General features: G+C 31.3%; 1 protein-coding gene and 1 long non-coding RNA gene across 2 annotated transcripts; both read left to right on the top strand.

Moving 5' to 3' along the window:
• The first annotated feature begins 474 nt into the window (after window positions 1-474).
• On the top strand, window positions 475-916 carry LOC134257078 (uncharacterized). The gene is made up of 3 exons (XR_009989852.1): window positions 475-536; window positions 650-714; window positions 823-916. It is a non-coding gene; the product is annotated as an uncharacterized LOC134257078 (long non-coding RNA).
• Window positions 917-9,794: 8,878 nt separating this feature from the next.
• Window positions 9,795-11,033, top strand: LOC134257079 (uncharacterized). Its single transcript, XM_062739722.1, has 3 exons — window positions 9,795-9,947; window positions 10,046-10,113; window positions 10,700-11,033. The coding sequence occupies exons 1-3, from the start codon at window positions 9,850-9,852 to the stop codon at window positions 10,858-10,860; spliced, it is 327 nt and encodes a 108-aa protein (XP_062595706.1). The 5' UTR covers window positions 9,795-9,849; the 3' UTR covers window positions 10,861-11,033.
• The last annotated feature ends 1,146 nt before the right edge of the window (window positions 11,034-12,179 follow it).

The raw sequence follows: 12,179 nt of genomic DNA, 5'->3' as shown, positions 1-12,179 counted from the left end.
TGAGACCTTACAAAGCGAGGCCCCGTGTCAGCGGCAGGCATTGGCACGATAAAGATCCCTCACTGCTCAATGGCCCTGAGTCCCGAGTAAAGATCAAAATTTGAAGCCCTTCACCGGCATACGATGACGTCTCCATATGAGTGAAAAATTCTCAAGAGGGACGTTAAACAATATACAATCATTCAATCAATCGTGTTAAAGGATGCAGGTGCATTTTGAATGAGCCATCAAACATAAACAAAAATTCAAACTACTAAAATGTGCTCTAGTATACTTAAACGTAAATTATATTTTATTTTCTGAATGTAATTAAACTTGCAAAATCAAATTAAAAATCGAATTCCTAAACATTTCCGCCTTTTGAATGATTAACATCTGGGTAATTACTGAAAGAGTGAGTTGATACACAGAGTTTCCATATAGTTTCAAAACATTTACCTCAAAGTTCACTCTATTGAAATGACGTTTGTAAACCTTCTTTTTGTTTATATGTTACTTCCATTTTTTCGGACTGAAAATAAATCTTGTTATGACAGGTAAAACATTAATATTTATTCTATTTCATATAATACAGAGAATTTTTTTAAAAAGGGTATATAATAATGAAGATGTAAGAAAAAAGTAACGTTTTTTTTATTTTTAAATTCAGCATAGAAAACGGAAAAATTACGAAATGCTGTGTAGATTACTACTTAGTAAACAATACTTGTAAAGGTGAGTCAAAGATTTTTTTTTTAATTCAGAATAATTGTGATGTTTTCAAGAGAAAACTTTACTGTAATAGAACTTCACTTTTATTAAATGTATAATACTGATTCTTAGTGTGCCCTTCTGGATGCTCTGAGTGTAATTGCTTTCAACCTTGTGTGGGATTGACGTATAGAATTGGATGTAATGCTGCCTGTTCTTGTCCAGATTGTAAACGTATTTTCGATTGTAAACAAAATACAGGTAAAGCCCTCCAACTTCATACACGATAATAAAATACATCTCTAAGGAGAATGGTTATACTATTTTGACCCTTGTGATTTTGCCCCGGTGTGTCTTGCCGTAAGAGATTTGTGTCGGTTTCTCAGCAACTGTTCATCACAGGTGCTTGAAATTTTAGCACACTCTTTATTTTTGGTATTTAATGTATAATGCAGGAATTTTAAACAACTGTCAATAACTATAATTATTTTGAATAATTTTAAATTTTAAACTAATTAAAATGTGTGCATAGATAACGATCAAATTGATATCGATAAAATTGGAATGAACCAAATTCACGAGAGTGGAACCAGACACAGTCATTGTGCACTTTAAAGTATTGAAAGATTTTCTGTCCTTGATGAAAAAAATAAAAAAAATTCTGAGATGAATAATTCATATCATGTCAGAGTGTAATAGAGCATATTTTCACTAAAAGATTTGTTAGAAAATCAATTTTCTTTTCATAACAATAATAATCCAAATTTTCAAATTCTTTAAGTGAAACATTCTCATTTGGACTATTCACTTTTAGATACAAACTATGGTCGTTAAACATTGAATACGGTAGGTATGTCATAATGTTCGGTTTTTTTTTTTGTACATGTTTGATGTCAACTCCATATTTATCACTATGTATACACATACAAAAAATTATTTGCAGTTTTATCTGAAACACTCTACGCAGATGCTTAAATTTTATAGACTTTGCAGACATAAATTTGGTGGTTGTAATTTTTTTGTACCAAATAAATCTTCCTGTTTATCCGTGCATCTGTCCGTACAAAGTTTACATTATATCTGAACTTGAGTATATTCGCATAAGAGCGTATCTTCACATAAAACCTGGATTATTATTTATATTATAATAAAATCATGATTTTACAGCTATTTTAATGTCAAGTAATATTTTTGTTGCATCAAAGTAAACTTCCTTTGAGGAATGTTGCAATCATCTTTCAGTTTTTCATCATAATAGAGAAATTCTTTTTTTTAAATGATGCAATATTAATATATGAAGGTTAAAAAGGTGAAATATATCTAATGTTCATTTGTTCTCCTGCCAAACGACTAGCTTTATTTCTTTTGTTAAAAGCAGGAAAAAAACAAAATTAATATCATTTAGAAGTGAAATATGTAATTTATGAAAGTAAATAAAATTACAGGTTATAACAAGAACACATTCATGCATTTCAACACCTCTCAGATGTCAACAACGAAATTGGAAGGCATCATTCAAACCACAAAACCATCAAAAAATACCATATCACATTCCAATTACAGCAATGCTATTATTATCGTCGGAACTCTCCTAACTGTTGTATTTTTAGTAATACTAGTCAGGGAAGTGAGGAAATTTCAAAAAAGATCATTACAACCTCAACATGCAAATAGTGCTGATCCACAACGTTATGAAAATACAGATGGGACTGGTGTTGAAGCAGTAATTCTTCGAAGTATATAAAAAAAAAGTAAATTTGCTTAAGTTGTATCAATGGCAGTGTTACAGAATAGCATGGATTGGTATACTCGTATTTTGGTTGTAATACTGATACTAGAAACGTGGCAAGATAATTCTATTCCTCGTAAAAGGTTTTTTTATTTAAATATTCTTCTTCCATGGCGGAAACATTAATGTAATAATCTTGGTTTTAGAAGAAAAACACATTGTTGGAAGACCTGATCTTCATAGAAAGTATAATAATTAATATACTCATATCAAATGAGAAGAATAATTCATTTCTAGCAGGAAGCTTTAGGATTTATTCAACAGAAATATACATATATCTTTAAAACATCCAAACGAAAGAACTGCTGGACATCTTTTTCTGTGATAATATATGATTATTTACTTTTTGTTGTTTCACATTTTAAATCCTGCATCAACTGAAAACATGAGAAAATGTTAAAGAAAGACATTTCTCAATTATTTGTCATACTGAAATCTTGACTGTATGACTTGAATTATCCTCAGGGATATTAAACATATGTCATATGTACAGTCTTCAGATTCCCAGTTTTGGTATAAAACCAATACATCATATACCAAATTGACAGAGTGTCAAGTTTCTATTACAGATATATTGGATAATTCCTTTTCCGATCCAATGTCTTCGGTTTCAAAATGTGCTGTGCGAAACTGTAAAATCTGTGACATTTTGATAACTGACATTTCTTTCACCAGTAATCTTACTGGACAGAGCTTTTATACCAAAACTGGGGAAAATCTGAACTGCAAATCTTCAAATGTTGTCTATGGAATAGAATGTAATCTGTGTGGACTTATTTATGTCGGTGAAACCAAGGGATCGCTTAACAAAAGAATATCAGGTCATCGATTTCAAATAAATCATGGTGGTCAGCAGCTTTTATATAAACATTTTAATTCACCTGATCATTCTATTTTATCAATGAAAGTTAGAATTCTCGGAAAGATTTATCACACAAATAGTCCGTCGTTGAGTACACCTTTCCGTAGACAACGAGAAGAATTTTGGATTATGAAACTAGGGACAGCCTTTCCCTATGGATGTAATGACAATGTCGTTAGTGTTGGAAATCTTTCAAGCCCGCAGTGTAATAATGTAAATGTGAAGGGAGTTTTTAACAATACTCAGAGACGTAAGCGTAGTCATGGACATCGTTCGTACAATAAACCTGCAATACACGACGTCTCTTTTGATTCATTACTACCTTATGTAAATCAACAGTTAGGTCTACATCATATTCGAACAAAACTTTACTCTGTCCCTTTGAAACTTTTAAATAGTCTTCTTGAAAAGGCCAAGGAACATCCAATTTTAGATTCCTCGTCACCTGAATATAGGCTCTGATCTGTGATTATGGATATTGCATATCATAGGCTTTTTAAACCCGCACGTTTCATGGAAGAAAATCCAGCTAAAACAATCCGTCTTTTCCTTTAACTTCAATATGCCAATAAAGGAATTGACGCGGTTAATATAAGTAATATTCTTAATCACAAAAGGGTCCAGTCTTGTATTCCACCATATTTCAAGTTAAAGACTACACCAAGTATATGCTACAAATATACATCGACCATTGCTTCCAAACTTTTCAATTACAAAAACACTTTACATGGCCTGGATATCGACTATCTGAAAAATAACCCCCCTTCGTGCTCATGTTCTTCTTCGCCCTATAACTATAGTCCTGCTGGACACGTTATTACAGGTGACGTATATATAGTTCGTAATGAGGACCTTAGATCACTTATTTTAAAAAATCCTAAATATAGGGAACCCCGATCCTTCAACTGGCGTCGGAATTTCATAAATATTATGGATTCTGTTGAAAATTACGCCAGACGATGGGCCAGATATGAAAAAGAAGACATTGACACCTTGTCAGAATGAATTAAATGTATCAGATCCATGTTAAAGTCACGTATCAAAAGATTGAGGGGCAAAATGAATACCATGTATCCTTCTGTGTTCAATAAACCAGAAGTGAAAAAAGAATTAGATAGATTACACGATCAGTACATACTGGTTCCTGCCGACAAAGCAGGTAACAACATTGTCTTCGTTTGTAAGGCTCATTATATAAATTGCATTCTAGAAGAACTTTGATTTAATTCTACAAGTGGTAATCCTACTTATACTCATACTTCTCTTTCTAAGGAAGAAATTCTTCAAAATCACCTGTCAGTTTTAAATACTTTTAATATTCCACAGAGCCAAAATGAATTTGAACTACCTTATATATATTGGATTCCGAAACTTCATAAGAATCCTTACAAACAAAGATACATTGCAGGTTCCAGTAAATGTTCAACCAAGCCTCTTTCGTTACTTCTCACTAAAATATTGACAGTAGTGAAGGAAAAACTTCAAGAATACTGTGCAACTATGTATTCAAGAAGTGGTGTGAATCAGATGTGGATACTTAAAAATTCTAAAGAACTTTTGGACAATTTGAAATCACAAGACTTTACAAAAATCAACAGCTTAAAAACTTACGACTTTTCAACTTTATACACAGCGATTCCCCCGGCAAATTAAAATATAGACTTTTTGATATCATTGACAGCTGCTTCTTCAATAAAAAACTGAGCTCGTAAATTTACTTACCTCGTCATTGGTCATTTGAAAAATTATTTTGTTAAAACAGATTCTGATTGTACACATAAGTACTCTGAAGTTGACATCAAGAAGATGCTTGAGTTTCTGATTGACAATATCTCTGTGGTTTTTGGAGATCAGGTATTCCAACAATCTATTGGAATTCCCATGGGTACAAATTGCGCTCCGTTATTAGCAGACTTATTTTTATATTCATATGAAGCAGAATTTATGCAAAATCTTATGCGTGAAAAGAAGAAAACACTTGCTGTGGCCTTCAACTCGACATTTAGATATATCGACGACGTACTGTCAATTAATAATGATAATTTCCATTCCTACGTCGATAAAATATATCCTGGTGAGCTTGAGATAAAAGATACCACAGAGTCCGACACTTCTGCTTCATACTTGGATATTTTACTTGAAAAAGACACTAATGGTAATCTAACAACCAAGCTATATGATAAACGTGATGACTTTAACTTTTCTATCGTCAACTTCCCTTACTTAAGCAGCAATATACCTTCACCACCTTCATACGGAGTATATATATCTCAGTTGATTCGATACGCAAGAGCGTGCTCTACGTATGAACAATTTCTTAAACGAGGTAAATTATTGACAAGCAAGTTGATGAAACAAGAATATCAACAGTCTCGTTTAAAGTCGTCATTTCGTAAATTCTATGGTCGATACAATGACCTTGTCAGCAAATACAATTTATCATTGAGACAAATGCTGACTGACGTTTTTCATACCCATTGTTAGTCCATTATTTATACACTGAATTGACGACGGATTTTTTTACGTTATTTCCTGATCATGACAACGAGCACACGGCGGGCGTGACCGGTCGGCACGAGATGCTCACTCATCCATGGCACCTGATCCCACCTCTGATGTTTCGGAGGTCCGTGTTTGCTCTGCTCTTATTTTGTATATTGTATAATGGACGTTGAGATTGAATACTGTTCGTTATCTCCATATTCTTCTTCTTGACAAATATTTGATATGTCTTTGAAAGGATGTGTCGACCTGTTGCTAAATGTATGTCACACATTCAAAAAGTATATGCCTACTTTTTGTGCATAAACATCATGCACATCATCTGTTTTAGTGTCTGCTGTCTAATTTTTGTGTCATCAAAATACAGTTAAAACCTCATCAGTAGCAAGAAAGAACTCTGTGAACATAAGAAAAATTAAAAATTAAATATCTTCTCATTCATGTCATTGTACTTTTATGTGATAAATAAAAAAAATCGGAAAAAAACTTTCCTTACATCCTTAAGTTGACCGATCATAGGCTATTGAATTTCTAAATTCCTTTTTTATTGAGGAAGTAGATGTCTTTGCTTTCATATTAGACATATCTAATTCACCCTGAGAAGTAAAAATAAATTTGGTTGAAAAATAAGGAGAATTGATTTCAATTATTTTCGGAAATGTTATATCAGATTCGATGTCATAATATCTTGAGAGAATTTAAAAGAATATTTCTGAAGCCTTGTCAATTAATATTGGGATATCTGATGAGTGTACATGATCTACTCGGCTAACATTTAACCATTTCAAAAGTGAACATCTTAAAAAACTGAACAACATAGAATGCAACTTCTGTGCCATGCAGGCGAATGTCTTTCGTGAAATTATTTATATCTGTTTAAGGAATTAATATATCCAAACTCTTAAGGATAGTCCAAAGTGCCTTGACTTGTACATGCTTTAAGACAAGACATCTCAAAAGACTTACACGACACAAACAGAAATATAATAATTTTGAATTATTATAAAATTTTAGACGTTATTTCGAATTTTTTTTCTTTTCCTTTGCACTCTGTTGAATTTAGTAAAGTATTATTAATTAGGAACTGAACTTCATGTATAACAGGGCATGTTATACATTATGTTCCGTAGATTTCCTGCCATATGACTGAGCTTGTTCTTTTTTATATAAAAGCAGGCAAAAACAAATATCATCATATAAAAGTGAAATTTTGACGTTTATTAAAGTAAATGACGAAAGAAGTAAAGCACAATTTAAAAAATGGGGGTAAGAAAAAGGGGACTAAAATATACAGCATAACACACCTAAGGCAGAACATTGTACAATCTGAATCTCGGCACAATAATGACATTGTTACATGATGTACATACGAAAAAAAGGGGGGGGGGGTCAGGCAGTTTAGAATACGACTTCAAACCTTGTAATCTTTTTTAAAAGTGCAATATTCATTTATTACATGTTGACCAATCTATAAACAACATAAGTTTTAAAAAAAAAAAATACTCTGAATAACTGTCTGCCAACGAAAAATAAGGGGGGGGTACAAACAAAATAACAGACAGTCACAATCCAATCAAATATTGGATCCACTCACGTCTTCAGGGTTGTCAGCGAAAAAGGACACATTACCTCATTGCAAATATCCATTATGAGGTACAACTTTTCCCTCTGCTAAAATAAAATGCTCATTTTGTTTCTCAAACGTCACAATGTGTCTCAGATCACATAACGTAATGTAGATTACAATGAGGGTTTCTTAATGCTTTGGTATTTAAAACACTGTACTTATGTCACCAACGACAATAAGCTCATAAGTACTTATCCTAACTTCTTTTAATGTTGTTTATTGATATTTCTTCACTTTTGAAATATGTGCAAATCCACGTGAGTTGAGTTTATATTTTTTCCCTCCAGAATGTGCAAAAAGTGTAATTCACATAAATATGTATGATATAATGAGGCTTTGAGAACGACAATAAAATCCGTGTCCCGGTTTCCCGACCAAGAGATCTCAACAGCTAGGCTACCATGAAGGGCAAGCTTTAGGTAAAAAATGATTTTTGAAACAATACATTTAATTTCAGATTTGTAATGAATGAGAGCTGATAGGCATATTATAATCTCACTCATATGGAGATGAGAAGCTAATTTTATCCTATGCTCGACACTCACAGCTATTGAGTATTGAGGATTTTCGTACCAGCACCATTGCGACACGGGATTTGAATTCATACGGTCTAATCTGAAGGACATCTCTATACGTCATATATACAGTGGGATTCAATCCAATATCGTATAAAAATAAGCATGGAAACAATTAACAGTTTTATTGCATAGAAATAAGGATGTAATTAAGCATTGTAATTATTAATTTACAATACGCCGTCGATATACATTGTATCAAAATGTCGAGTAGAAAGCTTTTTTGATTTTGAACACATTCTACTTTATTTGAATACAAAAATAGGTCTGCTAATAGCGGATCGCCATTGGTACCCATCGAAATTCCTATAGATTCATAGTAAACCTGGTCTCCAAAAACTGCAAAGATATTGTCATTCAGAAACCCAAGCCTCTGTTTGATATCAACTTCAGAGTACTCGTGTGTATAATCAGAATGATTTTTAATAAATTTTGCCAATGACCATTGAAAATGTTTGTAAATTTACGAGTTCTAATTTCATTTAAAAAAAGCTCTCAATAATGTAAAAAAAATCAGGGCTTTAATTTATTGTTGGGAAAAGTTGCATATTAAGTTGAAAGGTTGTAAATTGTTATGCTTGTAATTTTGCAAAAACTTTGTGATTTCAAATTTTACAAAAGTTCTTTACAATTTTTATGTATTTCTATCTTATATATACCAATTCTCGAAAATATTGTTACACAGTACTCCTGATGTATGTCTCTCCTTCACTAGTACTACAGTAACTGTTTATATCTTATTGAGTAGTAAAGAGAGAGGCTTGGTGTTATATATACATAAAGTGGCTATTTTTCTTTGTCTGTAAGCATTTTCATGAAGGTCGCAATCCATATAGATATCTTAAATCAACAATTTTGGTTGTTGGGAATATTTAAGGTATTCAAAACTGGTATATAATTTAAAGAATTTCCTCCTTATAAGAAAGGAAGCTATTGGTATAAGTTGCATATCATATGTAGAATTAAATCTGCACTCTTCTTAAATATAGATTTAAAAAGTGAGCCTTTCAAAGAAAGATAATGTTGATACCTACTTTGTCAGAAGGGACAATACGTTCTGATCGTGCATTCAATTATATTTTGTTTTCAATTCTGAATTATTTAACACAGAGGGATAGTTGTTTGTTTTTTTGTTTTTTTTTGGGGGGGGGGGGGGTTTGTTTGTTTGTTTGTTTGTTGATTTTTTTTTTTTTTTTTTTTTGTTTTGTATTTTACCAATCATTCGCTTAATGGAAGATTTTAATATGCATCTGATTCTCTGGATCCATTCTGACAACATGTTAGAAGGTTTTCTTTTTATGTCAAAAATGTATATTAAGGTTACCTTTCTACTTTAGTGCGTTTAATTGCTCTCTATTCTGACACAAAGGGGATTGAAGATTTTTTTGCAATTAATTGAAAGCAGACCTTAAAACTCCAACGCCAAATTTTTAAACACTCATGGAAATGGGTACTTGACCTTTAAAACTTTTCGGAAATATCACATGTAAATTATTCAATATATGACATTGATAAAGTACTTTTTTGTAATATCGTTTGAAATTACTAAAAATTTTCTCGCTCTGACATTAAGCCAATTTTCAAGCTCTTCCAGAATTTTCAGAAATTTTTTGATCGGATATCTAATTTGATATTGTCAATATTTCATCGACTGGTGTTACAACAGGAAATATTAGAAATTTTATTTAAAGATTTCAAATACATGTTTATTTAGGAGAAAAACCTTTCCTGCTTTTTATCATCTTTGCACTAATTAAGAGGTTGTTTGTTTCAATAAAATCCAATTTTACAATTTTTGAAGCATATGACGCTGTTAAGTATGAGGTTTTGTTACCTTATCGTTTTTGTTCATTTACCACTTTTATGTTTCTGGAGTGCTGCTAGTGAAATTTGCTACGAAAGGTGAGGGCAATTAAATTCCCTAATTTTATTTTAAAAAGTTTTTTCCCATAATTATTTAATTTTGAATGATATATGATATTAAGTTGATTTTTTTTTAGAATAAAAGAAGGAAAAATCACGAAATGTTGTGAAAATTATTATTTAGTGAATAACACATGTATACTAGGTAAGTCTTAAATATTTATAATACCTCGTTAAACATCTTTATGAAATAAACATTTTTATTTGTAAACCTAAACCTTCAATTGAAATAAATGGCAATTACAGTCAGTAAACTATATAAGTTTCTTGCAAGTGGCTATGGTTATTATTTTTTTCTGAGATAGGAGATAGGAAAGTATGGATCTTGATGTATTGGACTGCATGTATGTGAATAGAGAGTATGTAATTATAATGTTCAACTATGGATATACAATAGTGAAAATCTGCTGTTTAATCTTCAAAGATTTTTAAAAAGGGTTTTATATTTTGAAAGTAATATTAAGAATATGATCCTTTGACAAACAAGGTGAAACAAGGTGTTTGTCAATATGCAAAATGACCTTTGCATAAATGGCAATCAGTAAATATATTTGATTCAAGCAAAAGCTTTGAGTTTTAAAAGAAAAAAAAATTTCCCTGTTCTTTTTTTTATGCATACAACTTTGTTGTCTGTCACATGACACAGATATTCTAGTTATTCCTGAACAGGAAATAAAGTCTAATTAGAGAAATTGTCTATCATTTACATGAAAATGAAATTTATATTTCAGAATATAAAATAGATGACCCACAGACTTCAAAGTCTTCAAGAATATTTCCGAAAAGAATCATCGAAAGCACAAATGGAATCAGTAAAGCTAATAGGAATATTCTTACACTTGTTACATATGGATCTTTAATGCTTATTGTGTTCTTTAAGACCGTGACCTGAGAAATTTTCAAGGATTCATTAGGATATACCCGTACAGCTAGGACTGACGACCTAAATTATCTTTAAAATATAGATTAACTGGTGTTTGAATTGAAATTCTTATGACTTTATGAATTCAAAAAAGTACGTAAATTCACCACCATTGTATTTTTGTTGAATTGATACTTTCCAAATATGACGTTATAAATTTAAACTGTCTCCACTTTTTTACAAATCAATGTTTTCCTGGTTAATAATGATCCTGCTGCAAATGTTTAGTTGTTTTCCTTCAATTAAAATTGTTAATCAAAAGAATATTTGTGTTTATGTGTGTGTGGTCATAACTAATCAATTTTAACTGCATTTGGATTTGAAAAAAATAAAAACAACTTTCATTTGACACTACTAAGAGTCTGGAAGATTCTTCACAATAAAGCTGATTCATGATTTGATTACATGTACTATGATGTAAAATGATTACAGCTTTATCAGACTTACTGACACAAGATTGAACGTTTCAATGGCTATTTAATAATAATCTTCAATTTTTACAAACACAAAGGTTTTATACATATTTTTAGAATGGTAATACTCATTACATGGCTCTTATTCCCAATCACAGAAGTTTAAATAAAAGTATCATTAGAAAAATATTTTCAAGAACATTGATACATTATCATTAATTCTAGAGGTCTCTCATTATTAATCAAAGTTAATGATAAAACCAGTAATTAATGTCCCTCGATATAGCCAATTACAATCATTGCATCATCATAAAAGTATTTTAATTTCGCATGAAATAATACAAAAAGTAAAAACACAATCTCATACAAAATCAAAGAAAAAAATTTTTTATTAACTTAAATTTTTGATTTTTTGTTCACAAGTTGAAATTTGCTTTTCCTTAGAATAAAATATTATCTGAAATATAAGAAGATGTGAGATACGTACAAGTATATTTCTTTTTTAATTTCCCTTTACCTAAATTGCATTTACAATCACTGCCAATTTTACAGTCACCTTGGCCATTGTGAAGATAAAAATACATAAGACTGACGTTTTTCATACCAATTGTTAGTCCATTATTTATACACTGAATCGACGACGGTGTAAAGACGAATAATGACCCCCATCAAATAATGACCGGGGGTCATATTTCGCTGTGCTGTCTAAGAATGACCCCCGGTCATTATTCGACGTATAAAAATGACCCTTTTGCCCGTAGAAAACGTGTCACCCCCCTAAAAATTTGCAGAACCCACGTGAAGAAAAATTACCCCCGTAGAAAAATGACTCCATGTGGATTAAAGCTGAAATTTTTAGGGGGAAAAAACAGGTAA

Source organism: Saccostrea cucullata, unplaced genomic scaffold, assembly GCF_032062105.1.
Source record: "Saccostrea cucullata isolate Sc308-1 unplaced genomic scaffold, CSIRO_AGI_Scuc_v1 ctg3965, whole genome shotgun sequence".
Taxonomy (NCBI): Eukaryota; Metazoa; Mollusca; class Bivalvia; order Ostreida; family Ostreidae; genus Saccostrea; species Saccostrea cuccullata.
The sequence above is the reverse complement of the archived record's forward strand: the minus strand, read 5'-3'. Positions and strand labels throughout refer to the sequence as shown.

What these genes read in the sequence shown, in the direction of transcription:
- LOC134257079 (XM_062739722.1), top strand. Translation starts at nt 9,850, where the DNA reads ATGACGCTGTTAAGTATGAGGTTTTGTTACCTTATCGTTTTTGTTCAT. An exon ending in AGTGAAATTTGCTACGAAAG is followed by an intron (nt 9,948 to 10,045) that starts GTGAGGGCAATT and finishes ATTTTTTTTTAG; the next exon opens with AATAAAAGAAGGAAAAATCA. An exon ending in GAATAACACATGTATACTAG is followed by an intron (nt 10,114 to 10,699) that starts GTAAGTCTTAAA and finishes TTTATATTTCAG; the next exon opens with AATATAAAATAGATGACCCA.